The 24,923-nt window shown below is 34.7% G+C and overlaps 1 protein-coding gene across 23 annotated transcripts in view; it reads left to right on the forward strand.

The window, feature by feature from the left end:
* The window catches only part of C2CD5 (C2 calcium dependent domain containing 5), a 71,693-nt gene that overhangs the window by 40,049 nt on the left and 6,721 nt on the right, over positions 1 to 24,923 (forward strand). For 13 of the 23 annotated variants that reach the window (XM_071815803.1, XM_071815852.1, XM_071815820.1 and 10 more), the window contains 13 exons: positions 6,838 to 6,952; positions 9,438 to 9,626; positions 11,257 to 11,448; positions 12,584 to 12,770; positions 13,797 to 13,961; positions 14,278 to 14,418; positions 17,393 to 17,456; positions 19,714 to 19,775; positions 20,918 to 21,016; positions 21,430 to 21,519; positions 22,050 to 22,137; positions 23,190 to 23,276; positions 24,517 to 24,567. In XM_071815803.1, the coding sequence (XP_071671904.1) occupies positions 6,838 to 6,952; positions 9,438 to 9,626; positions 11,257 to 11,448; positions 12,584 to 12,770; positions 13,797 to 13,961; positions 14,278 to 14,418; positions 17,393 to 17,456; positions 19,714 to 19,775; positions 20,918 to 21,016; positions 21,430 to 21,519; positions 22,050 to 22,137; positions 23,190 to 23,276; positions 24,517 to 24,567 (1,530 nt within the window). The remainder of the gene's footprint in view (positions 1 to 6,837; positions 6,953 to 9,437; positions 9,627 to 11,256; positions 11,449 to 12,583; positions 12,771 to 13,796; positions 13,962 to 14,277; positions 14,419 to 17,392; positions 17,457 to 19,713; positions 19,776 to 20,917; positions 21,017 to 21,429; positions 21,520 to 22,049; positions 22,138 to 23,189; positions 23,277 to 24,516; positions 24,568 to 24,923) is intronic. The other 10 variants (XM_071815826.1, XM_071815835.1, XM_065846347.2 and 7 more) reach the window with 2 other exon arrangements.

Here is a 24,923-nt window from a genome sequence, read left to right on the forward strand (position 1 = left end):
CAGTTGTGGTATTATTGCAGGATTTTTTTTTTTTTTTTAGATGAGACTGTTTTGCAGCTTGTGGTGTTCCTATGAGATCTTCAGCTACAATTAAAAGCAAAAATTCTAGGATGTATTACTGTTACGGCTGTGTAGTTAATGCTTGGTGGTATTTGCAGCAGATTTTGTTGAACTAGTTTATCGAAAATTATTGCCTCAAAGATCACTTTTAATATTTAGAAAAGGATAAATTATACTGTAGTCTGTCAAAGTGATTCTTGCATGTTTATTTGAGATCAATTACATATATAACTTGCAATGTGTGACTGAATTATTTTAGGTCACCGATGTTATGTCATAGTTGACTGTGAAATACTTGTGTTCAGAAATGTCAGTCATAGGGTCTACAAGATGCTAATCTTTAGGTATCTGAACATTTAAGCTGTTCAAGGAATATTTACTAGAGTTGAGGAACAAATGCAGGGCGACCTCTCAGGGCTTGCTGTCAGGGGTGCTGAGAATATCATGTTGTTCAGGAATATATAGCTGAGAGAGGTGACTCATTGTGAGTTAAGGTAGGAGTCCAAAAGCCCAACTTTGAAGTAGGATTTTTATAATTTCCTTTTAGGGGTGAGATAGGTAAAAAACATGTCCTGATCCACTGTAAAATTACTTAGTGGAAGTATAATTCCGTATGTTTCTGTCTAAATTACAAATACATGCACCCATATCAGAGGTACAGAAGCTATGGAGATTCTGTTAATTCTGTTTCATACTTAAAGTAACTTCTTATTTTCTTTTTTTTCCCCTATTTTTTTTCTTTTGCAAGAAAAAAACAGGGTATTCTCTAGCCTCCTAGCAGTGATGGAGGTTTGTTAGGTTGTTTTTTTGTGTTTGTTTTGGTTTGGTTTTCCATGGAATTCAGAATATAAGAAAGAATACAGGAGTTTTGATGGGAGTGTTACGAATAGGAACTCTTTGCTGCTTCTCCATCTTGGGTTATATCTTGATATTAAAGCTAATGCTCCTCAATAGTGAGCTGCCACTAAGAGGAATGATGCTGCTTTTCTGTATGATTTCTGCCGTGTGCTCCTGCATTTGTCTGGTGGTCATATAGTGATTTGGCCTGACTGAGCCAATAGAAAACTAGTCCTGCAAATGAATGGGTTTGTGTTTGGTCAGTCAGCTGAAGTGCCTCATCCTGTATATGCATGAAAGCTGGATGCAGTTTCAATCCTAAATGTTCTTAAAAGTGTTTCTTCTGTAATTGAAGAATTTCTTCAACATCCAAGCTTAAACCTGCTTTTTATTGCACATTCAGTAGTTTGGGCTTGAGGAGTGAGGTGTACATGCTCTGACCTCAATCCAGCAGAAAAGCACAAATTCAATATTATTCTCCAGGCTGAATGTTTTGTCTATAGTTTAAGCTTTTTACGAGTAAGTGTACCTGTTCTGTTCGGTGATGTGGTTGCACTGTTTTTTGCTGGTTTAGTGTATCTTAGTTTTCATTTGATAAATCCCAGTAATTTACTTCATTTCATTTTCATATCTTTTAGTCTTTAAGATGAATATAGGGAGTAATTTTTTTAAAAGGATGGAGTGGCTTGGAAATTTTTTGAAAGTTTTAGGTTAGTCTGTTTTAGGTTTACTTATTTGCTACCCAAGTTTTGTATTTAAACCTTACAGACAAGGTGATTTGGCTTTTTGTACACTTAATTAATTGTTAAATATTTTAGAAACATGATAGGAAATTTCAATGTTGATGGGATAGCCAGAGCAGATTAAATTAAGGTCCAGGGAAGGGTGCTTGGAAACCTAACAAAGGTGTCTCTTTAAAAGAAAAAAAACAACAAACCACACCACACACATGAAAAAAGCAACAACAAAACCAACTACCAAAAATCCCTCACTTTTTTTCTGTAGAAACTGTTGAATAGGTTGCAATGAAGAAGTCAGAAGAATAAGGAGACAAGGAAGGTATGGATAATGGCTCTGCGTAGTGACAGACTCAAAGATAGCATTTGAAAGAATATTATTGGTGTCTCCATTGCCGTTTTTGAGGCAACGGAACAATGAGTCACTTGGAGATTGTGAAAACTTTCATAGGATGATTGTCCTCCTCATTTCAGAATGTTACATTACAAATGTAAATATTTCCTGAATTATACAATGTTAAAATAGCTTGGATCATATAGTTCCTACCTAGAAGTAGTTGTCTCAGGATGTCTAGGGATTCAGCTTAAAAACAGTACCTCTTGAGTATAATCTATGTAATCAAGAGACTATTTGTCTTTTTCTCCTGTTTTTAAAAATCGATATAGACCTATAATAATGCAGATTCTGGCTAAATCTTGAAAGGCCATGTACAGGTGAACCTCTATAATAACTTTTGAAAGGTGTTGCTTCTTATGAATCAGAAAGTATTGATAGTGTCCAGGATCCTCTCCAGGTGAAAGATTTGGACAGGACCTTTTCCTATCAATAACAATACAGCCTCACGGAAGTCAACCAGTCATTTTGAAGGGAAGAGATAAGTGAACTAGTGATGGATAGAACTGACTCAGAGATGTTTAGGACACAAAATAAATGCAGTGCTCTTTGTATCTTCTAAAGCTGTTTAATAATTTTGGAAAGTTTCGGTTGGAGGAGGTTTGAGTTGGCACAATTTTTACAGAATACTGTACTGTTGACAACTTCTGTTTCTCAAGTCTTCAGCTCTAGAAAGAGTGTGCTTTGCTTCCACTTCGTTATAAATATCGTGCCAGTTTTGAAACATTAATAAAAGTAGGTTTAATATTCAGTCTTTGGTTTCCAGTAAAGACACCTAGTAGCAGTGTAATTTTTGCAAACTTCTTTGCTTTAAATTGTAGATAAACCTTGCTATAAACTACTTGGTAGATTTGCTAGAAAAGCTTGTGACTGAGTGCTCTGTATGCTTGCCTTTTTGCTTCCACCTAGAATCCAGGGCCATTACTTTCTGTAACCATTTCAGTGAGCTGCCATAGTTTTCAGTCTGTACTGTCACTTGATCCAAGCATGCGCCAAAATACCCACTGTTTCTGGCTACCGTCTGCTGAATCTGCTTTGCAAACCCTTAGTTCTTAAGCTTTTGCCTTAGCAAAAAAACCAACAACAGACACTCTTATGGAGTGTACTGGACACATGCCATCCTGCTTCCTTAACTCCTCTGATTGTTTATGTAAATCCTTAGCTTTACTAAACTTGTAAATGCAACAATGGCATCCCCATGTGAAATTGTGTGGCTCATGTGTCAAAAAAGGCTGCTTGTGAAAATATTTGTCAGAAGAATACGAATGCTACACATTGCACTGCATTCAGTGTTTTGTATCAATTTATTATTGCAATGTCATGGTGTTTGATTTTAATTGTAGACAATCATTTTGTGTTTTAGTATGCAAAGGTAAGTTCATGTAAACTGTGGATGTACAGTATTTTTATGTAAACATACTGACTTGTACTTTTGGCCTCTTTCTGGAAGAAAAAGTACTTGATTAAATGTCTTAAACAGAGGACACAATCTTCTTTACAGACACTTGTTTATGCATGGCTCGTATAGAAATTTTTGAACTTGTGCAATAAGATTTTGTTGGATTTTTTTAAAGATATTGGGCCTGATCGTGTTAACACTGAAGATGATGGCTGGAAAATTGTTCTTATCTCTAAGAAGAATGAAAATGATCCATTATATTACTGTAGTTAATAGTTTTGTTAATTCTGATGTTGAACAGAGCAAAGGGTTGATTGTTGCTTTAGCAAGACATAGTGTTGAGCAACCTCATGATAATATGTTCTTTCCATTATGATAGAGCGTTCTCATAGATAAGTTAGGTAAGAAAATTGTGTTAACTCTCTTAGGAACCTGTTCCTAAACTTCAATTTAAACTATACATTTTCATGGAGGAAAGGTTTGCACAGAGTTTGGGACCCGTCACTATTTCTACTTTTTCTGTTCCCCTTATGCATATCTCTTCCTTTTCAATATTTCATTCTGTTTCAGTTTTCACTGTGACAACATACCTTTTCAGTGTCATATTCTTGTTTGTAATCTTACTCATTATTCCCCAGAGCTTTCCCTGTTCACCCTCAGTCACTTCACCTGTTGCTCACTTTCAACTCACTTATGATTTCTCATTTTCTTGTACTTCTTGTCATAGAAAGGTTATTGATGAAAAGTAGGAGTTTTTTCCCAAATGATCCCTAAAGGTGTGAAAAGTGATGATTTAGTAAAATTGGCTTTTTTTTGTCCTTGTTTATGTCTAGAAAAAGGTTACTTCTCCTTTGCAGGTGTTAACTTGTGTGGCTGTTCAGTCAGTGTTTATAGCTAGCTGCCTGCGATCAAGTTGAATTGAGCAAGAATTGTTCTGTGTAGTCAGTGAACCACTTTTCCTACTACTTAAACTTTTTTGTTTGAGAGAGAAATACACATTGATAAGCAATCTTCTCGTCTGTGAGTGGATGGGCAAAGAGGAATTGCTCCCAGGATCCATGTCCCTTCCACCATGAAGAGTTAATGATAACATTTACGGAGTGTGCTTGTGGTCTCACAGATCCCGTACAGCTCTCCATTTTGCCTTAAAATGGATTTCCAAAGTTGCTCTGTTCCCCTAACACTACTGCCATTAACTGGTGGCAGCAACCGCAGCCTCTGCTCAGACATGTGCACACATGAAAGAGAAAACATTTTGTCTCCCAGTTTCCTTTGTGTACCACTAATGGTTCTCATAGCTGAGGTTAGAATTTCCAACCCTATGATGTGGTGGGTTGTTTCTGCGTGATTCATAGCTTTTGAAAGCTGAAAAGTGTGAGACCATACTAGCAGGTGCTCCAGTCATCTGAGTCAGGGTCACTGTATATCATCTTGAGCATTTGATTTTCCTGGTCAGTGCAAGTGTTTCAGCAGTGTTTTTACATTAAGAGACTGAAGTGCAGCACCATGAGATTCTACTAGTAATGCATTGAAACATGCTGAAGCTGAAATCGGATATAATGCAACATGATTGATAGTAGTTCATGAAAATCCTTAGTCTTTTTTGCTTCCTAATGTGTATATTTTTGTCTTGATTTTGGAGAACTTCCGTAAGAACTATCACTGTAGGGTTTTTTTTTTTTCCTGTTCAGAGGTTGGGTAAACTTTAGTCTGGACACCCAAGGCTGCTGTTAGTCAACAACAATGCTATGAGTTACAAAAGCATTAACATCTAGAGTTAGGTACAGTTGAATGTACATACCTCTGTGCTCTTTTTTTTTTAATTTAGAAAATTATCATTAGTTTATTTCAGAAAGGCAAAAGCCTAATTCTAAATTAAAAGTTGAGGTAAATTCATAAATGAATGCATCTTGCCGCACAATATTTTTGTTTCAGTAAATTTCAAATATGTGTATATCTGCATCTTTCATTTTTGTTTGTCATGTTATCAGAGAACCTAGTGCATGATACGGGGTTATCATACACTACATTTATAAATATTCCTGATAGTACAAAATTGATTCCCAGTGAATCTCAGGTTTTGACATTGTTATTTTAAATTATGATTCAGCAAGGAGATCTCAGTGGCTAGAAGTATCTGTGCAAAGTTCAAAGGGTGAAGAAAAAGGTTCTTCATACAGAGGGTGTTGGAGCACTGGAACAGGCTCCCCAGGGAGGTGTCACGGCCCCAAGCCTGACAGTGTTCAAGAAGAGGCTGGACAATGCCCTCGGACACATGGTGTGAACTGTGGGGTTGTCCTGTGCAGGGACAGGAGTTGTCCCTTCCAACTCAGGACATCCTGTGATAATAGGCACTCACACAATTTTGCTGAAAAGAATTGTTTTTTCCCCTTATTTAATGTATCCACAATTAATGTAGTTTTAAATTAAATTCATTGATACAGGTAAGCGATTTTGAAAGGAGAAACAGTTGCCAAACTTTAATTGTAAACTATAATACTCATTGACTTCATCTGTAAAAAGCTTGTGAGACAAGAGCTTTAGTTCCAGGAAACTAATTGCTGAACATTTAAAATAAATTGATTGCATAAACTTATTCTAGTAGCATTCTTTTTTTGCATTTTTAATGTAGTAGTCAAGAAAAGTGAGCAGGGTACATTTTATCATATAACCTCCAAGACAATAAAGGTAATTAGAATCCTTGGGCGAGTGGGGGGGAAGATGGGGAAGAAAAAAGGTGTGGCTGCTGAGGTGCTGAAGCAAAAATTATCGACAGATATACAGTCAACATAGATCTTGTATGATGTTATTACTGTAGAAGTAGTTTCGAATACCTATGGTTTCTCAAAGTTGGAAGTGCTGAAGTAAGAACTGCAGAGCTGTGTATATGAAGAGTGATAGAGCCTTGAACAAATATTTTAAAAATCTGGTTACCAGAACTGTTTGCAGTAGGAAAAACTGTTGAGTTTATTTCAAAGATGTCAAGTGTATACAAAAGTAAAATATTACTTTATTACTGCAAAAACTGTTTCGTTACTAGGTTTTCAATATTACAGAGTAATTGTGATGCTCTGTTTCAAGTTACACGCTGCTCTTGTGGTGTTGGACACTGACAGTGTGGTCTTCAAGTGGGTAGAGACTGCAACATTTACAGTATGTTGGTGTTATTTGTCACATGGACAACAGAAGGAATGCAGTAATTTGTCAGAACCTGTTCACATGGTGATAAACAAGAAAATTAACCAAAAAGCCCCATAGTGTTTGCCTGAAGTGTGATAGCTAGGAAATAAAAAATGTCTAGATACAACAAAACACTTGAATATGAAAAATTTGACTTATCAGATTAATTGCATGAAGCTTGATGTTGACATGGTGCAGAATAGTGAACTGATTTATACTTTGTCTTTCAGATGAACCAGAGACACGAGATGCATGGTGGGCAGAAATCAGACAAGAAATAAAATCCCATGCCAAGGCATTGGGTTGTCATGCTGTAGTGGGCTACAGTGAATCAACTAGCATTTGGTAAATCATGATGATTTCATTTTCAAAATGCCACAGAAAATTTATTTCATCGCCTGTGGATTAAAAATTATGAACTATTTCAACCCAGTTGTTGGTACTGTCTAGTATACTTACTTCGGAGAGTTTGTTAAAGTAACTTTCTAATTTCAATATTCTGCTGCTTTTTTTTTTTTTATTTAATATATTTTGGTTTGGGTTTCGATAGGGTTTTAAGCTTTTTTCTAATTAACAATTAAAAAAGATTAAAACTCACATATTTGCTTTTGTAATAACAATATTAATTTATCTATGAAATTTTCTAAAGCTAATCTACCTAAATAGTTAAGACTCTAAAAAGTATATGTATTGCAGTTTCATTATTGGGTAACAGCTGGCAGACCAGTACTTAAATGATAAACTTCAAACTTAAAGCACAATTCTTTACTAGAAATGTATTAATTTTCAATTAAAGGAGAATATGTGACCTGATAGATATAGAATACTTTAGGTGCAAACGTTCTATATTACTTTCTGGAAAATGCATGCGATTATTTTTATCTTTCAGTAGGTAGTGTTTAAATTAAACTGGAACTCTGCACTGGTCTTGAGGTTGAGTTCCCCAGCCCTTCATCCTATTCAGGCCAAAACTCCAGTGTCTTACTGTATTCCATGGGGCTAAGAAAATTCCAATCTATCTTGACTAAGAAAATTTCAATGTATTTTGGTGGCCTAATAACAGACTTCGTGAAAGCCTCAGAGACTGGGAAGAGTAATTTGGATTAATCGAACTACTTGTCCTTGCCCAGGAAAGGTTCTTTCTTTCTAGCTCCAGAAAATAATCTATGAAGAGCTCCTCCTGAGACCAAGTGTGTCTTACTGGTAGTAAACGGAAAAGTACTCTGGCTCCCTGCTGGCTTTGAGTAGCTTTAGCAAAGTAACTGAAGCAAACTCAGATATCTAAATTTATTTTCTGTCAAGTTGATTTTGTGTAAATACTTTAAAGAAAAAGCACTAAAGGTTTGCTTTTTTTAAAGAGAGAAGTGAGAAAAAGAAGTTACATTTTACTTTGCAAATGATTAAGGAGAAGAAAGTAATACAGAGTTATACGGTGCTTTCATGAGTACACTCTACATGTTGGCAAAGTAGTAAGGTAACAGGAAGTGATCAGTCTGAAAGCCACAGCATGGATTACTTCACATGTTGCTCCTTCACATTTATTGCTTCACTGCAGGTTAACACCAGATATATTGAACTTTCACAAAACTTGAAAACAATTTTTGGAAGTCGAGTGCTTGTGCTAGGGAAGTAGGAAAACAAGAACTTACTTTACGGACAAGGCATAGTTTATGTTCCTTAGGCTGTCTTGTCTGGTTATGTTTTGTCTTACTTGGTGTACTAAAGATCATACTTACCTCAGAATTGCAATGTGGAAGTTTGCATTCCTGAGGGCTTAACTTACACTAAAAATGGAAAATTTGTTCTTTTGACTGTTGGTCTCCTTGTAAAAAGCATGAATATTTGGGGTTTTTTTTCTACCTTAACTGTGTGGAAAGATTGTACAGATTGTAGAAAGGCAGTCAGTTATTGGGTTATTTCGCACTTTTGTTTTTCTTTGGGAATTTAGTGTGGTAGTATTTGATCACTGATAAAATAGTTTATTAGAGTTGCCATGCTTACTTATCAGTTCAGCTTTATTCCATTCAAAACTCTTAAGTACTGGTCTACCAGATGGGTTATATATGAAAAAATTATTTTGGAGGCACAGCATATTAAAAAGGCACGTGTGTCATTCTAGAAAATGTGGGAAAGCTTTTCTCTGTATTTTTTCCAGTCTAGTATTTTAAGTACTGAATGTTAGAGATTTGTTTCTTATTTAACAGTTTCAGAAATATTAAGAGCTCTGTGATCATAGTTTGCACTTCTGGGAGCTTTAACTTCACTAAATCATGAACATGGTCAGTTACTTTACATGTACCGTTATTGTAGTTGTTCATAGTAAAATTCTACTGTTCTGCTACTTTTAAATATTCCAAGATGCATCCTTGTCAGTGTTGTGTTGTAATTTCATTTTGAGAGTGAATGTTTATAAGATGATGAGGCTCTCAACTTCCATTTTTCTTTGGTAAACAATTACACCTTGTTTTTTTTAATGTTTCTTTGCTTGTGTTGGTTGGCTTGATTTCTTTGCATTATTAGCCCTAGTGCTGAAAACCGTATGTAAACGTGGTTAGCCTTTGTGATGTTATAGCATATTATTTATAAAATGGGGCAGAGCTCTTTAGTCTTTCTATTCAATTCTTCTGCATCTCCTACTTACACAATGGTTTAAAACCAGAAGAGGATTGTTTGTGAGATTTAATGGATAAAATTCCACAAATGCACAAAATCAGTAATTATATTGAATTAATTAAGACTTTTGTACCAGCCTTTTAATGTAATAGTTTTAAAGAAAAGTAGCACCAAGTAGCAGGAATTCACTTTGTTGTAATTCTTTTCTCTCTTATAGTGAAGAGGTCTGTATTTTGTCCGCGTCTGGCACAGCAGCTGTACTGAACCCTAGGTTTCTTCAGGATGGCACCGTGGAAGGCTGTTTGGAACAAAGGTTGTCTTGGCAGCCTGGCTTCTTTTCCATAGGGTCAGAGAAGGGAGAGGTTGATTTTTTTCCTCAGAGCCAAGATAGTTCTTCTCTATTAGGGTAGGTTACAGTGTTATAGTGCAGGATGCGGGACCAACCACTTTACTGCTTTTCACTAACAACAACAACAACAGAAGTAATGGAACTCTGCACCAAATTAGATATTCTGTTTTTATTTCTAACAGTCTGAATAAGGTAACACATTTGACTACTAACCACAGATCATAACTCAGTTTTTTTTCTTTGCCGCTCTTCAGGTATCTTTCTGAACTTTATATCACACTATAAAAATGACAGGTGTATGATAAATTACGTAAGCCAAAAACTGCTGTGGCTGTGATATTTGCATAAGAGCTGCATGGTACATGAAATAGCTTGGCTGTAAAAAAAAAGATTATGCCAGATATTTACTAAAGATGTATGTTTTAGTTGAAGATTGTAAACAACATCATGAAACTGAAGGAAAAACATGAAGTTGCCCTTTCTTTCTGCTCTTGCAAATGAAATTTGAAGAACGAGTATTGCCAAACAGTTGTTCTTGGGGAAAAAATAATTAGCTTAACTAATGTATATTGGTAATTTATTATGTGTTCATCAGGATACTCATAAAATATTTCAGGGGATTATTGTAGTTGTAACTAAGGCTATTTATTACACCTTGGCACTTGAGTTACTTTTTCCATAATAACCCTGCCAACATAGTATTATTTATTATTATTTTACTTGGTTAGCAGGAGACAATTATCTTCTTGTGTAGACAGACTTTTGAAAACTGTAGCCAGAACAAAAATACTTGTTTCTATATTCACTATATGATGGACAGAAAGAAATGTCATGTTCATAATGTGAAGAAAATTGCATTTTTATTAAGGTGTGTATTTTAGTGCTACTAAGAGTCTTGTCATAGATTAGAAATGCTAAAGGAAGGTAAAACAGCCAAACAGACAAAGCCCATGTTTGAGACAAAATATATTTGCCAAAGTCTATGATAACTAATGTTCCAAGCCTGTGAGATTTGCTTAAGCATTTCTTCAAAATTCACTGGGAAGAATTGTTTATGTGAAACAAAATAAATTTGCAGTGATGCAGTTTGCCTATGCTCTCCTTGTTCATATCTTTATAGTGGGCATTCCGGGGTATTAGTGTGACTAAGTGTTTTAAGTAATTAACAAGTTTTACCTAATACCTTATCTTAGGAAATAATCTTCTTACAATGTTTATATATGTTTTGCTGCTTCTCAGTAGGATGGTTGGTTTGTTGCTTACATTGATTAGTGTACATTTTTGGACACAATCCATGTCAAAGAGTCTTTTGCTGTATTGGGTACAGCAAATTCTCCATACAACTGTTGTACCATGGACTAGTTAAGAAATCATAGTTCCTAAAGCCAGCTCAGTAATGTTTTAGGTTTATATAAGCTGTTAGTCATTGTACGTACTTTTTCTTAATCCCTGCATAACAAGTTTAAATGAAAGTTTTATTTATAGTATTTTAGCTACTAGTGTGCAGCCTGATTTTATTCTTCTAATGCATAAAATGTAATATTTGTCACATTGGTGTAATGGAGCAGAGTATAGCTGCAGTATATGATTCAAGTAGGTCTCTGTAGCTGTTTATACACGTGCACATATTGATCATTGTTAATAAGATGCAGATGTTTTAAGTATGTTCTCCATCATGTATTTTTAGGATTGAAGAAGCTTCACCACCAGGTTGTGGATTTTGCCATATACCATATGATGAACTGAACATGCCATTCCCTGCTCACCTCACTTATTGTTACAACTGCAGGAAGCAAAAAGTTCCTGATGTCCTTTTCACCACAATTGATCTTCCTGTAGAGGCGATAGTTATTGGGAAGGGATGTCTTATTCAAGCCAGGTATCTATCAGAATGTTTTCTTAGTAAAGTTTTGGAGATCTTTGAAAAAATTCCTGTTGCTATTAAAATCCAGTATGTCATTAAACTTTAAATTTTTATGTTTAAATGCTAGGAGTTAATGACAGTATATTAGGGTACAGGAGGAGGAGGACAGGCTATTCCTCCACCTGTGTTACGTGTTGTATCAGTTGATGTAATTTACTGTGCTTGCACATTAGTGTTTAAGAGGGTTGTTGCAGCAGAAATAGATGTTTGCATTTGACGTCTTGCTAGAAGAAAAGCTGAAAACACAAATTTTTGGATAAGACAGTCTCAAGGAGTTCTTTTAAAGAATTGACGTTTTATTTTACCGTTGCAGCAGTCTAGAAGAATACACCTCATCAGTTCTGAGGCTCAACTGAAAAGGGCTGCAGTAACTGTCCCTTGAAATAATCTTTTTTTATGGAATGTTTAACAAATGCCAGACAATCTGCAATAACCAAGTTGTGTTTAACTTCAGCATTTTCTTTGACAAAAGTGAGCAGGCCAAATTTTTAACAGTTGCTGCTGTATGACAGGAGTGTTAATACATTTAGCCAAACATCTAATAGATGGTTATCTGGGATCTGTAGAAAATGTGTTTATATTGCATAGTTATTCAGTGCTGTCAGGCTATTATGACAGAAACCCCATGTGATGCATGTTGTTTCTGTCTGTTAACAGTGCTGAAGCATGTTTTAAGAAAGGAGACATGATTTCATTCAGTGGTTTACAAAAATACAGTATTTGTAATTTTGTATTCTTCTTTGATAGAGAATATTATTGAATGTTGCTGAAGGCTATGTATTGTTCTGGTTTATAATTTTACTTTTTATGTTATCTGTTTTTATTGTTAATATAAATATGCAGTTTCCAATTAAAAATGAAAATCTGATCTTATTTATTGAGACTCAGTACCTCAGTCTGACTTGATCTTCCTGATGAGAATTTAGTATTTTGCAGGATTTTAAAATACGTTAAAAAGAAACTGGTTGTATTAGGTTATACAGTGGCGGGGGGGGGTGTGGAATCAAAATACCCTGTGATCACTCTTGATGTTCAACAGTCCATTAAAACTGTTTGTCTGCTGATGTCATGTGCTGTTTCATGTTGTCAGGTTATGCCGTCTAAAAAAGAAAGCTCAAGCTGAAGCAAATGCGACATCTATCAGTAATCTTTTGCCATTTATGGAATATGAAGTGCACACTCAACTGATGAATAAACTTAAGCTGAGAGGAATGAATGCTCTGTTTGGGTTGAGAATTCAGATCACTGTGGGTGAAAATATGCTAATGGGGTTGGCAGTAAGTACAGTTTTAATCTTGCAGTTCTTTTGCTTTCTTACGGTTATTTCTCAGGACACAAAGATGTATGAGTGTTGTGGAATTCAGAGTAACTAGAGATATTAAAATGTCATTTTAAGAGTAAGTCAAGTGTGGGAAGGGAATGAAATGTCTAATTCTTTGACAAATCAGGGCAGACTGTCTTTCAGCACCAGAAAAAGAAGACTCAAATCTCTTGAAATTCTGTTAGAGGACAAGATTATTAGAAAGGGAATGAGAGGAAAAGAAACATCAAATGGTTCAATGGCATCAGTTTTGGAAAACTGATTGTGTTCTTTAAAGGTCCTGCCAAAGATACCCCTGTTCCTTAAGTTACAATACATTTCTATTACAATAATGTCAATTAAGTCCTCAATAAATCTGTTGGTTAGTTGCCAACAAAAGGGCATTCTGTTGCCTCTTTGGTGGCACTGAAGAAATAAATGATAGATTTGAAGTGTCTTAGAGATAGGCAAGAAGTGTCCATTACCAATATTTTCTAACCTCATTCTGTCATATGCGGTTAGAATAGTGAAGTATGCTGCTTCTCGCTGCATTGCTGTAAGGGGATGCTTGTGTAATGTTGACTGGCTTGCGTGTTCTGTTGTCTGAAATGATGATCTGTTTTCTGTAAATAGAAATGGGATTGTCACAACTTCAGTGATACTGTAAATGGTTTGGCTGCATTTTAAATCCTTGAAACCGTCACTTGCCTATGCAAAATATACTAAGGCAGAGGTTTTAATTCGTACTTTGAAACTGTTGGGTAAGTTAAGAGCTCCGCCATGGAAAAGACCCATGAGAAGGAGAGTTTATTAAAAAGAGTAGTGTTTTTTTTTTCGTAAGTGAAAGGAAAGAAAGATCCATTTATTATGGAAAGAGATCATGCTGTAATGTGCATGGTACAATGCTGTCTGTTAGAGCATAAGCATTATGGAAAATCACATATGAAAATATTGGATATACGTGCTTATGTAATTATAATTTTTCTTAATGACTTTTTTAAAGTCTGCAACAGGTGTGTATCTGGCAGCTTTGCCAACACCTGGTGGTATTCAGATTGCTGGGAAGACTCCGAATGATGGCACTTACGAGCAACATATATCTCACATGCAAAAGAAAATAAATGATACGATTGCAAAAAACAAGGAGCTTTATGAGATTAATCCTCCAGTAAGTAAAGCTTTTATATTCTTAAAAATGAAGCATTCTGAGTCAAGCAGATATACACAATGTTATATTGACTGAATAATTCAGAACATAAGTTGGTTTTTAATAGATAGATTCTTTTCATTGTTTTTTGGAAACCTACTGGAGTTTTCAGATCTCTTAAGCCACATATCCAAATCTGTTTGTACTTATTTAGATTTATTTCTCAGTAAAATTATTTTGAGAATGTTCCGAATGTTAGACTTGTTCACAAATTGCTTATAATTGAAATTATTTCTAAGTTACCTAGAAAAACTGTTATTTTTTGTATCCTTCTTAGGAGCTACCTGAAGAAATCATTGGGTCTCCCATTCCAGAGCCAAGACAACGTTCCAGGTTGTTAAGATCTCAGTCAGAAAGCTCTGATGAAGTTACAGAGCTAGATCTTTCACATGGGAAGAAGGATGCTTTTGTCTTGGAGGTGATGTTTTCTGTACTCATTTTCATACTTTTCCTGAAATATATGTAAAAAAATTGAGAAAAGTGTTCTTACTCATCCCCAAAGACAGTTCTTGAATTGTATATAAATGTTTCCATTTTGTATCAATAGAAAATGTTAAGTATTGGATTTTGCATGGTCTCTCTCTTATTCTATTTGCTTCAAGCGTAGCTATATTATGCTAGAGACAATATCTGAAAAGATCACTGTGCTAGTTGTGAGCATGTAGCAATATCTAGAATAACAATTGAGGACTGCAGGAAATACCCATCTGCCTATTTCAAGCAGCAGTCATGACTGTTCCAAAACTTAGATATATTTTTTTATTAACATTGAGCTTCTGTGTTGTCACACTTTACACTTAGCAAAGAAAAATCTAGTATACTCTTCCCATTTCAACACTCTTATAGTTGAATAGAGTTACCAGTTTCCAGAACTGGTAGTAGTCCAAGCATTCAAAAAAACCTACGTCAAGAGAGGGTGTAAAAGACTTGCTTTTCTCAGTTCAACTGCTACTTTTTAGAGTTAAATAATTTAAAACTTCAGAGAATACCTTCAAATTCTTTCTACAGCTACAACTAGAGACAACACCTATAGATAAAGAACATAGACTTCTTTTACCTCTCCATTCACTAAAATTCAAAGATGTGATTTTAACGTTATACAATTTTGAAGGACCCAAGTACTAATGAAGGCTAGAGTTTTGATCATCTTCTTGTAGATACAGGTATTATAAATACCTGTTCTAGTCTAAGAAAAAGAAAACAATTGAATTAAATTACAGCCTGTAATTGCAGGCTAAGGTACATTAAAGGCTTTCCTTTATGTTAATCTTCACAAATCACTATCTTCATAAGAAATAATCTGGAAGAAGGGGTCATAGAGAGAATGAGAGAGTGCTGTAACAGCAGTTAATTTGAAAACAGAGATAAAGGCAGTGAAAAAATAACATGTTGGGAGAGGCTGGTATAATAAATTGAGATTGGTTAATGCTTCTGTGCTTCAAGTAAATTTTTGCTCTCCAGTGCATTATAAGCATACCAGGATCAGCTTTCACAGTAAAAAGAAATGAGGACAGTTTTCATCAAGTATTTTTTGTAAGCTGGTCTTAACAGGCTTATGGTTTTGTTTTAGTATCATCATCTCTGTAGGCTGACAGGATTGGAATTGTACCCTCAAAACAAAAGTTAGGATAGATGTTCTCTGAGGCACTGTATTGAAATGAATGAGCCAGTCAGAAAATACTTGGATAAATGCAAAAAGGGTCGAATGCTTTTGCAAAAAACAGAAGAATGTGTAAGGCAGAAAAACCCCAAAGCTGAACAAAAAATGCAAAAAAAACCCCCAAAAACACTAAAAACAAAACAAAACAAACAAGTCCCCCCCCAGCAACAACAACAAAACAAACACACACCCCCCAAAAACCCACCAAACAACAACAAAAACCCAAATCAAAACACACAAGCAACCCAAAGAGACCCTTTGGCAAGAGACCCATGGCAAGAGACCCTTTGGACAAATTATGAAAAATACTGGAAGAACATAAGCCCAGTTTCTATTTCACTTCTAAAGGCTGTCTAATAGAAGAAAGAGAGCAATCATAAAAGCTTGGCATACTTCTTCTGTCCAGTTGCTTCATAAAGAGGCTTGATGTGTTATAAGCGAAGCTCAGCTGCTGAAAGACTGCATTGTATATTGCAAACAAAGGTCAGCTATTTTTTTACAGTTTTGTAGTATTCTTCTACCTTACTTATTAACTGCAGTATATGCACTTGGGAGGATAGGAGGAGATCTCCATGTGGAAGGGAAAAATATAAGTATACTGTAGTGTACTATAGAGTAGATTATAAATGGTGCTAAAGAGAAAAATAAGATCTGATGTTTTAAGGACCATTATTTACTGGCTTACATTATGTGAATATGTTGTTCCTAAAATATGCTCCCCTGTGTTTCAGTAGTTCGGTCTTTATTTATAGAAAAAAGGCCCTTTCATCTATGTCTTTGTTAAGAAACTGAGTATCAGAAACAGTATTCCAGGAGTTTTAGTGAAGCTCCTGACTCTGACTTTTCGAGAGTAAAATCATTGCTCACTGCAAATATGTAAGAAAAAGTGGTAGAAAATGCTCTGTGATGAGGAAATGCTAAGAGATGCTGAGAAGGCAATTATGAGAGGTAAGGCTGGCTGTATTTTTTGGAAGGGAAGAAAAAAGACTCCTCTTACTACTAGGAGAAGGGGAAACAATACCTGTCAGAGAACACTTGAATACTGGAGTTAAAATATAAACAATTTCCAACATACTTGTTAAGAAAATGTTGGAAATTAGAGGTAGAATCAATAAGGTAGAATGAACCTAAAGACACATGACAGACAAATATTTACAGAAAGTAGCATGGCAGATATGGAACAGCAACATGATGTCTTTAAAGATTGGATGGAGGTTATTTGGATAGGAAAAACTAATAATCCAGAAATTTACCTTTTCCTATTTGATTTTTTCTACTGTTCCTACTAAGTGAGGTTTTTAAAATCCTGGAAAGACTTTTGTGTTATTGGAATAGGCAGAGAATGATCACATGAGTGTAATACAGACCTTATGAGAGCTCTAGTAACCAAAGGTCCTTAGCTGGAAGAAGTTACAAGTTATGTGGAACCTCTTTCAGCATTTTAAACTGTTCTAAAAATTCTCTGTTTATCATTCTAAATCTGCTGTAGTTTCTGTACCCTCAGTGCTTATTGCATCATTTTATATACAATTTAATTAAGGGAACTAATTTTCAAGTGTTAAGCATATCATAGGCTGCTAATTAGGATTCAGATGTCTAGTTGATGGAATCCTTTTTTAAAATTGTAACTTAGCTACCAGATGTAGATCTCTTGATGACAAAGTTTTTACCTCTTTCTGAGACTTCTGACTGGAACAGCAACATGATTTTTGTCAATTATTCCTTTCTCCAGATTGATGATACAGATGCAATGGAAGACGTACATTCTTTACTGACAGATGCTCCACCACCTTCTGGTATAGTTAAAAATGTATTTTTTCTTATTTACAAAATGACAAAATAGAACTGGTTTTATTAAAAGGAAAAAAAGTTCAAGAGTAACAGTGAAAATATACTTGAAATGTTTAGCTTGTCAGATATACCTCTGAAAAGTCATTAAGCCTTTTACGGGGATTGTTGCTTATTGAAAACTGAAGTAAACACAGTAAATTTGAGTGGCATTTGGTTCACTGATGTGTGCTCTTGTTGCAAATTTGTTGTTACTTCACATGGGTATAACAATTGGATCTTTTCTACTAGTGTACCAGCTTCTGAAGCTTTTTAGACTGAATGGCTAATTTGTAGGTTTCAGGACAGTGAAAGTAGAAATACAGAGAATAGAATGACCTTTAAGTATTTGTAGCCATATAATGTTCCCTTCCTGACAATTGGTGTCAATGTTTATCATTTTGAGTACTGTTGAGCTCAGAACTGTCCTTGTAATAATTATCTATTATTACCACTGAATTGTTTATGCCTCATTGATTAACAATTGCTAGGACCTGCTGCAGTTAATTTACTACCCTAAAGTAAGGCCGTCAGCAGTGACCTTCTTTTATCCTCTTTTGCAGATAAGTTATGCAAATGCTTGAAGCATACAATCCTGAGTTACAGATGTCTCCACTTTGAAAATTTTGCATTTATTTTGACTCTCTCTTTCCAGTCTTACAATAATTGTTTCCTGCAGTGGTACTCCATTCTGCCCTTCAGCATATTAGTTTCTTAAAGAGTCTTTTTGATGTCTGAAGTAGACTTATCAGCCCTTTGTCTACATGCTTGGCAGCTTGTGAGCTGTGACTGTTATTTAGAAAGGTGGTATCAGCTCCTCTGCAGTGTCTTCTTTTCCATCTGCCCGTGAACCACATATGAGCCATTAATACAGATATCTGTACTAAGCAAATCAGTAGGTTTAAGTCACTAAAAGCACCTCACTATCTGAAGATTAAAAAGTCCTCTCCTCTGGTAGTGGGGCAATTTTAAATTGAGAGTTCATTGTTGATTAGTCAGCTATTTAATCTTTTACCTTTCCTGTTGTTTATAGGAATCCTTATTTTTCAGTTGCCTATTTGTTCAATATCTCCTTCAAACACTTTTGTTTAAGACAGGTTCTCTGATGGAAAACAAGGGTTTTCTGATATTGTGGAAAGCTCCACTATCGTGGTCAACACTCATGTGAAAAAAAAAAATAAAATGCATGTTTTCCACTGTTGGGTTGTCATGTCTGTGTATTCTTTCTGTATCTTATTTGACTCTTCAATGAGATTTCTGCTTTTGATGTTCTGAAAGAAAAATCTGTTAATATTTATACCTTCCACAAGCTGCTACACAATTTATTTTTTAGTTTATTTTGTATATTTACATAGACCCTACCAGATTTTTCATTTTTGTGCTCATTTAGCTATATCTTTACATTTTCAACATTGCCAGTTTGCTGCTTATACCTTTTCTTACCCTGCTGTTTATTCTTTATACTTTCTTTTTTAAATATTTTCAAGTCTCTGTTAGTAAGTGCTGCATATTTGCACTCAGTCTCTAGGTAGTATCTTTAAAGCATCTGTATGCTGTCTGTCGAAGGCTAGCTTTTTAGCTTTTCCCGTATTACCTTTTTAATAGGTTTCCTCATTCATATGTAGTTTGTCTGTTAGAAACTAGACAGAGCAGTAGTGTGTTTTGGGTATTTACCCTTCCTACGGTTTCTTTGAATGCTTCTTCATGCTCAGGACCAACTAGTCAGGAGTTTGTTGGTTTGTGGGGTTCCACAGGGAGAGGTTCCGTGGAGCAGTCAGGGAGCCCCTCATCAATCAGTCTTGCATCAGATGACATGAGTTACCCTGTCTCCATGGGGAGCAACTGTCACTGTTGCATTTCATGCCATTGTAGCCTCTCTCTTGTTTCACAACATTATACCATTTCTGGCCTTGCTTTTTGGTGGTTCAAGAAATATTCAGAATAAGAATTCTGTACTGAATTAGTGGTTTAGAAGTAGTGAGTTCCATCTTTTCTATCTATTTTTTTCACTGCAGTATGGATAACGGAAAGCATGCACTGCTTTTATATGTTATATTGTATTCTTCAAATACTATGTTTGGTTTTTGAATGTTGGTCTTATTCAATATTCAAAAACACAGGAGGGAGAATACTTGCAAAACATCAAGTAAAGTCACTTCAGTTCATTTGAAAGTATTTTTGTATTTCAATGTGCAACATAAATTTCCCCAAATATTTTCTTTGCAGGTTTTTACAGTTGCAACACGGAAATTATGCCTGGTATAAGTAACTGGACACCAGAAATTCAAGTAAGCGTATTCAAAGTAAATTAAAACTTTTTTTCCCAAATTGTGTTGAAATATGATGTAATAATCTAAATGTATATTAGAGATCACGAATTTTGAAAGGTAAATTAAAAGGACACTCTTGTGTTAATATTTTTGGTAAGAAAAGTAGGATATGAGAACCTGTTTCTTTCTGGGTCTTTTTGGTGTGTGCTTTTGCTTTGGTTTGGTTTAGTTTGGGTTTTTTTGATGTTGTTAATGTTACAGAGAACTTGTCACAAAAATACAAATATTAAAAAATCATTACTGTTAATATGAACTTTAAGGTTTGGAGCATTTTTGAGAACTTGGCTAGATTTTACAGCCTCTTAAAAGACGTAAATTGCTGACTGTTACTTAGTATGAGATTCTGAATATGATAACATTAATAGGTTAAGATAAATAAGAATTAGCCAGTCCAGTGAGTAGAGAAAAATTCCATTTGTAATGAAGTTTAAGCATTTTGGTCATGTTTGTACAACACAATTCAGTCTCACAGGGCGAGAGTTAAAACAGAGCTGTTATATCTAAATGAGCTCTTAGAGCTAATTAGCACAGTGCAAGACTGTGCTTTGGCAGGGGCACAGCTCAAACCTGAAAATATGACTCCACCAGCTGCATATTCTCAGGTTGGTAGGATTGCCTGTGCACCTATATATGACATTCTGTTATTGTCTACATTATTGTGAACAACATATGATTTCAACAGCAGTTAACAAAACAGATGTCCCTGCTCATTGCAGTGGGGTTGGACTAGATGGCCTTTGAAGGTCCCTTACAACCCAAACTCTTCTGTGATTGTATGAAAATACATAGCAGGTAGAATGACTCCTTTATGAAGCAAGTAAAAAGAACATAGAGTATTTAATATCTCGCTTAATCACTTTTTTCATACATTCGTATACATTAGCTCACAGAAAATTTGCCTTTTGTTTGTAAAATTTCATGAACAATAAGCACTTCATGTACTATTGCTATAGTTTTTTTCCTTTCGGTCCTTCTCTCATTCTTCCTTTCCCACCCCATACCATATTAGGCATCATTTGCCTTTATGAATTAGTTTTGGTTTTAATATAACATGCAGGCATCTGTTGGAAAATAAATAAGCGTGTGTGCTTCTATTTCAGATGTTCACAGCAGTGAGAGTATCCAGATTAGGCAACATTAACCTAACAAATCAAACACTTAACAAAAACTTTAATGATCTCTGTGAGAATCTCTTAAAGGTAAGAATCTTATTTCATACATTTTTTTTTTCAATTGTTCAAAGGGAAGCAAAGTAAAATCAGGCTGTGCTGAAAATAACGTTTTCTTCGTAATTGCTTTTCAGAATTAGACTACAGAGTGTCTGTAATTAGTTTGTAAGCTGCTCTAGAGATAGATTCAGCTGCCTTAATGTATTAAGGATTTCCAAAGCTTTTCGGATCTGAATGCGTCCTTTGATTGGTAGTGTACTCTAGAAACATAAATTAAAAGGCTGCATTCTATCCTGACTTTTCCACACTTCTTATTCTTCTGCAATAATAAAATTAATATGATTTAGATGTTTTCTACTATGAAAAGTTTTGATCTTTAATTTCTCTGAAATAAACCATGCTTTTTTTTAGAGTTAACACAAATTGTGTCTTGTCTTCAACAGAGCTTGTATTTTAAACTACGATCTATGGTTCCCTGCTGCCTTTGTCATGTGAATTTTACAGTTGCTTTACCAGAGGATGAATTAGTCCAGGTAAATAAACTGCTTCTTTTGACTTCCAGCGTGTAGGCATGCCACCGTTGGCCTTTAATAAATATTTACTACTCAGAGTAAACTAGCCTAGGATTTGATTTACGAGTATTTCTGATTAATTTTGAAGTAAAAGTTAAGGCCATAATGTTTGCTCAAGAAAAAAAATGACCTATTGAGTGTTTACTTGAGAAAGCATAGCACCATTCTTGTGATCAATTAAACATCTCTTTATCTTAAAAATACAAAGATAGTGAGTTTTTGTGATTCTTTTTTATGTCACTTCACCAATGAAGGAAAGAACTGATGAACAAAATCATAAACCTTGGACAAACACTGTCAGATGTATGTTCTAACAGTGGACCTCAGTATTGCCTTTTATGCTGTGCTGTGAAGGGTTTTTAGTATACGTACTTAAATTATTTTTTCCTTATTATTTTTCTATCTAAAAAGTTTGCTTGTTTGCAAAATTATTTTTACAGATTGCATGAGAGATTAGATTACCTAATATGCCATATATTTCTGATTTGCAGATTGCAGTCACAGCTGTTGCAATTACATTTGACAAAAACCAAACATTACAAGCCAACAAAGCCCCTACAGAAAAATCACAGCAAAGAGGTAAATGTTGTGAGACATGTAAAGATAAGAGATAGTATTTTTCTTTCATTTTTTCCACCTAATACCTAATGAGTCACCTTTTTCATTTCAGTTACATGTACAGATTTCTATGGGAAAGTTCTAGAAAATCGTAAAGTCATAACATAGAGGGTTTTAGAGTTAATATATGTGACCTTCAGCAGGATCACTTAACAAGTATTAGGTATTTTCTTGTATGTAAAAAACAAACTCACAGTAACATGAAAAAAGTTTGAGTATTTCCTTATTCCATGTATTATCTTTCTTTGAATATTTTTCTCTAAAGAATTGGTGGGACAGCTGACAGTATTTCCATTGTATTGTGAAATGTGGTGTGTGTCATTAGAGAATACTTGCTCTTTATAAGTAGCAAATTTTGTCCTTACTTCAGGAAGGCAGGAAAAAAATTAATTCATAATATTTATGAAGACTCAAAAACCCACTTAAGTAGATCAGTAATATTTTTGGAGATCAGTAGAGCATATAACACTATGGAGGTAACAGAAGAGAATACTGCAATCTGTGTATATCATCTTGCTAGGGAAGTACCATCTTATGCTAGAAATGTATGTGTGCAATCTGGATGTGGGAATGTAGACAGAACTTTGAAGATACTGCATTCTGAAGAATGGAATTAGGTAGAAGAACAGAGCTATATGTTTCTAAAACATTATTTATACCATCTTAAATAGCAACAGTAAATTGTTTTCTTATATGTGAAATAAATCATGTTAATTTTTACTGTAATGTAAAGCTAACTCAGTTCCAACTGCAGAATCAAATATAAAACACTTGACTTGAATTTAATATTTTTTCCTGAAAATACTTAATCAGATTGTGTTCGATGGAACACAGGTTCTGTTCAATTTTGCAGCTGGATTTAGTGTCACACTTAAAACTGCATCACTATATGCATACGCTGAAAAAATCTGTTGCATTCAGGCCTGACTAAGTTGAATCTGCAGAGTTTCTTACTGCTGGTAAATCTTGTTTTGGGGGTTAATTATCAACTGGGTATTTTTTCTTTGTTGAAGCATCTACAGACAATGAAGAACAGTTACAATTTCCATTGGAACTTTGCCCTGATCCCCTTGCTTCTCAACCGTCCTTGCCAGCAAAAGGTCAGTTAAATAGAAGAATGCTGAACTATTGTGTTTTACTGATTTTGAGTCCTGCTCTTCCATTGTTGCAGTAGCTTTAAAATATCTGTACTTTCACGTGCTTTAAATATTCTTTGCTACCTAAGCGTAATGGCTTTCTTCACTCTTAAAGTCAAATTTTTTGAGAGTCATGTAAGGTTGGTTCTGTGTGTATTCTTTTTAAGATTTTTTTGTAGTTCTATCTTTGAATTTAGAGTATTGAAAATGCTGCAAACCACTAGGTGTTGGGTGTCATTTGACTTAGAGAATTATAAATTACTTCATAATTAGCCTTGCTTCATACTGCTTTGCTTCTGTAAAAGGCCCACATAAAATAACTCCATGTATTGTCAGCCTCAAATAATTAAGCTAATATTTTTCATGGTGGGAAATATTTAATTAGCAAATACTGATTGTTCAGCTGAGCAAAACTGCATGCAATTTATTTTTAAGCCTAAACTTGCAAAATAAATTATTTGTACAGTGCAGCACTTTTTAGCTGTTAAACAGCTCCTTTATTTTATCCGAGATAGACCTGCATTTCAAGAATCATTGTCATAATTCTTTTATGACTGCAATAGAAATTAGGTCATCATCCATTGAAATCAGCTTTCTTTTTTACCCATTCTGTATGTTGTATAAAGGAGAGTGCCTACCACATGTACTTGTATTTTCAGAGGTCAGTTTAATTTCAACAATAATATGCTTATTGCTTTCTATTTTTTTCTTTTTATGCATTTTTGTGTGCTTAACTTCTGATTGGTCACGTTATGATACTGTTAAACTTTCATTTCCAAGAAGAGGAGCTATCCAGAAATTTCTGACTGGTGTCTTCTTCACTGTTACTGGAGTGTGCTACTTGTATAATGGGCACTGACCAGTAGAGGGTAGCCTGTTCACGTGTATCACTTTTCCTGATATTTACATTCCATATTGTACTGTACATCACTTCAGAGGCTTTCATGTTATTTAAAAAAATATTTGTATTCAACCTTATACTGTAATGACCTTCAGTAAATGTTATAATTCGCAAGACAGATTTAACAAAGTTAATTATTTATACCAATTTATTATGTGCACTCGAAGTACATAGTATAGTATGTATAAAATATTATTTTTCTCATCTTTAACTCTACAAGTTTTTAATAACAGAAAGCTGTTGTCTTGTACTACATGACTCTGCTCATATATTATCTGAATGGAATTCATTTTATCTTATTAGAAGTCCTGGAGGGTGCAACTTCCCAGACAGGTATTCCTGCTGCTCAGAGAGGTGAGTTTACTTAATTTAGTCGTATGCCAGAACAGAAAGAGCATTCTTGGGATATTGGTATACTCTTTTTGGATGTGTCTTAATCCAGGAAGTGTTTACTAGTTAACTGAGAATGCATGCTCTGGTGTGGCTTAACTATATCATAATATTTGATGTGGTTTTTTTTAATTACAGAAATCAGATTCTTAATAATAACAGTGTCTCTCTGTCAGATATATTGATACCTCTTTATCTGACAGAAAATTAGTTCCCTGAGAGAGAGCTTTTTTGCTTGTCTTATTTTGAAGTTAGCATGTCTTCCTCCGTTTCTTCAGGGTAATGAAGAAACAATGTTTGCAAAACTTTTTTTTTTTTAA

The sequence above is a fragment of the Patagioenas fasciata genome, chromosome 1 (assembly GCF_037038585.1).
Source record: "Patagioenas fasciata isolate bPatFas1 chromosome 1, bPatFas1.hap1, whole genome shotgun sequence".
NCBI classification, from domain to species: domain Eukaryota; kingdom Metazoa; phylum Chordata; class Aves; order Columbiformes; family Columbidae; genus Patagioenas; species Patagioenas fasciata.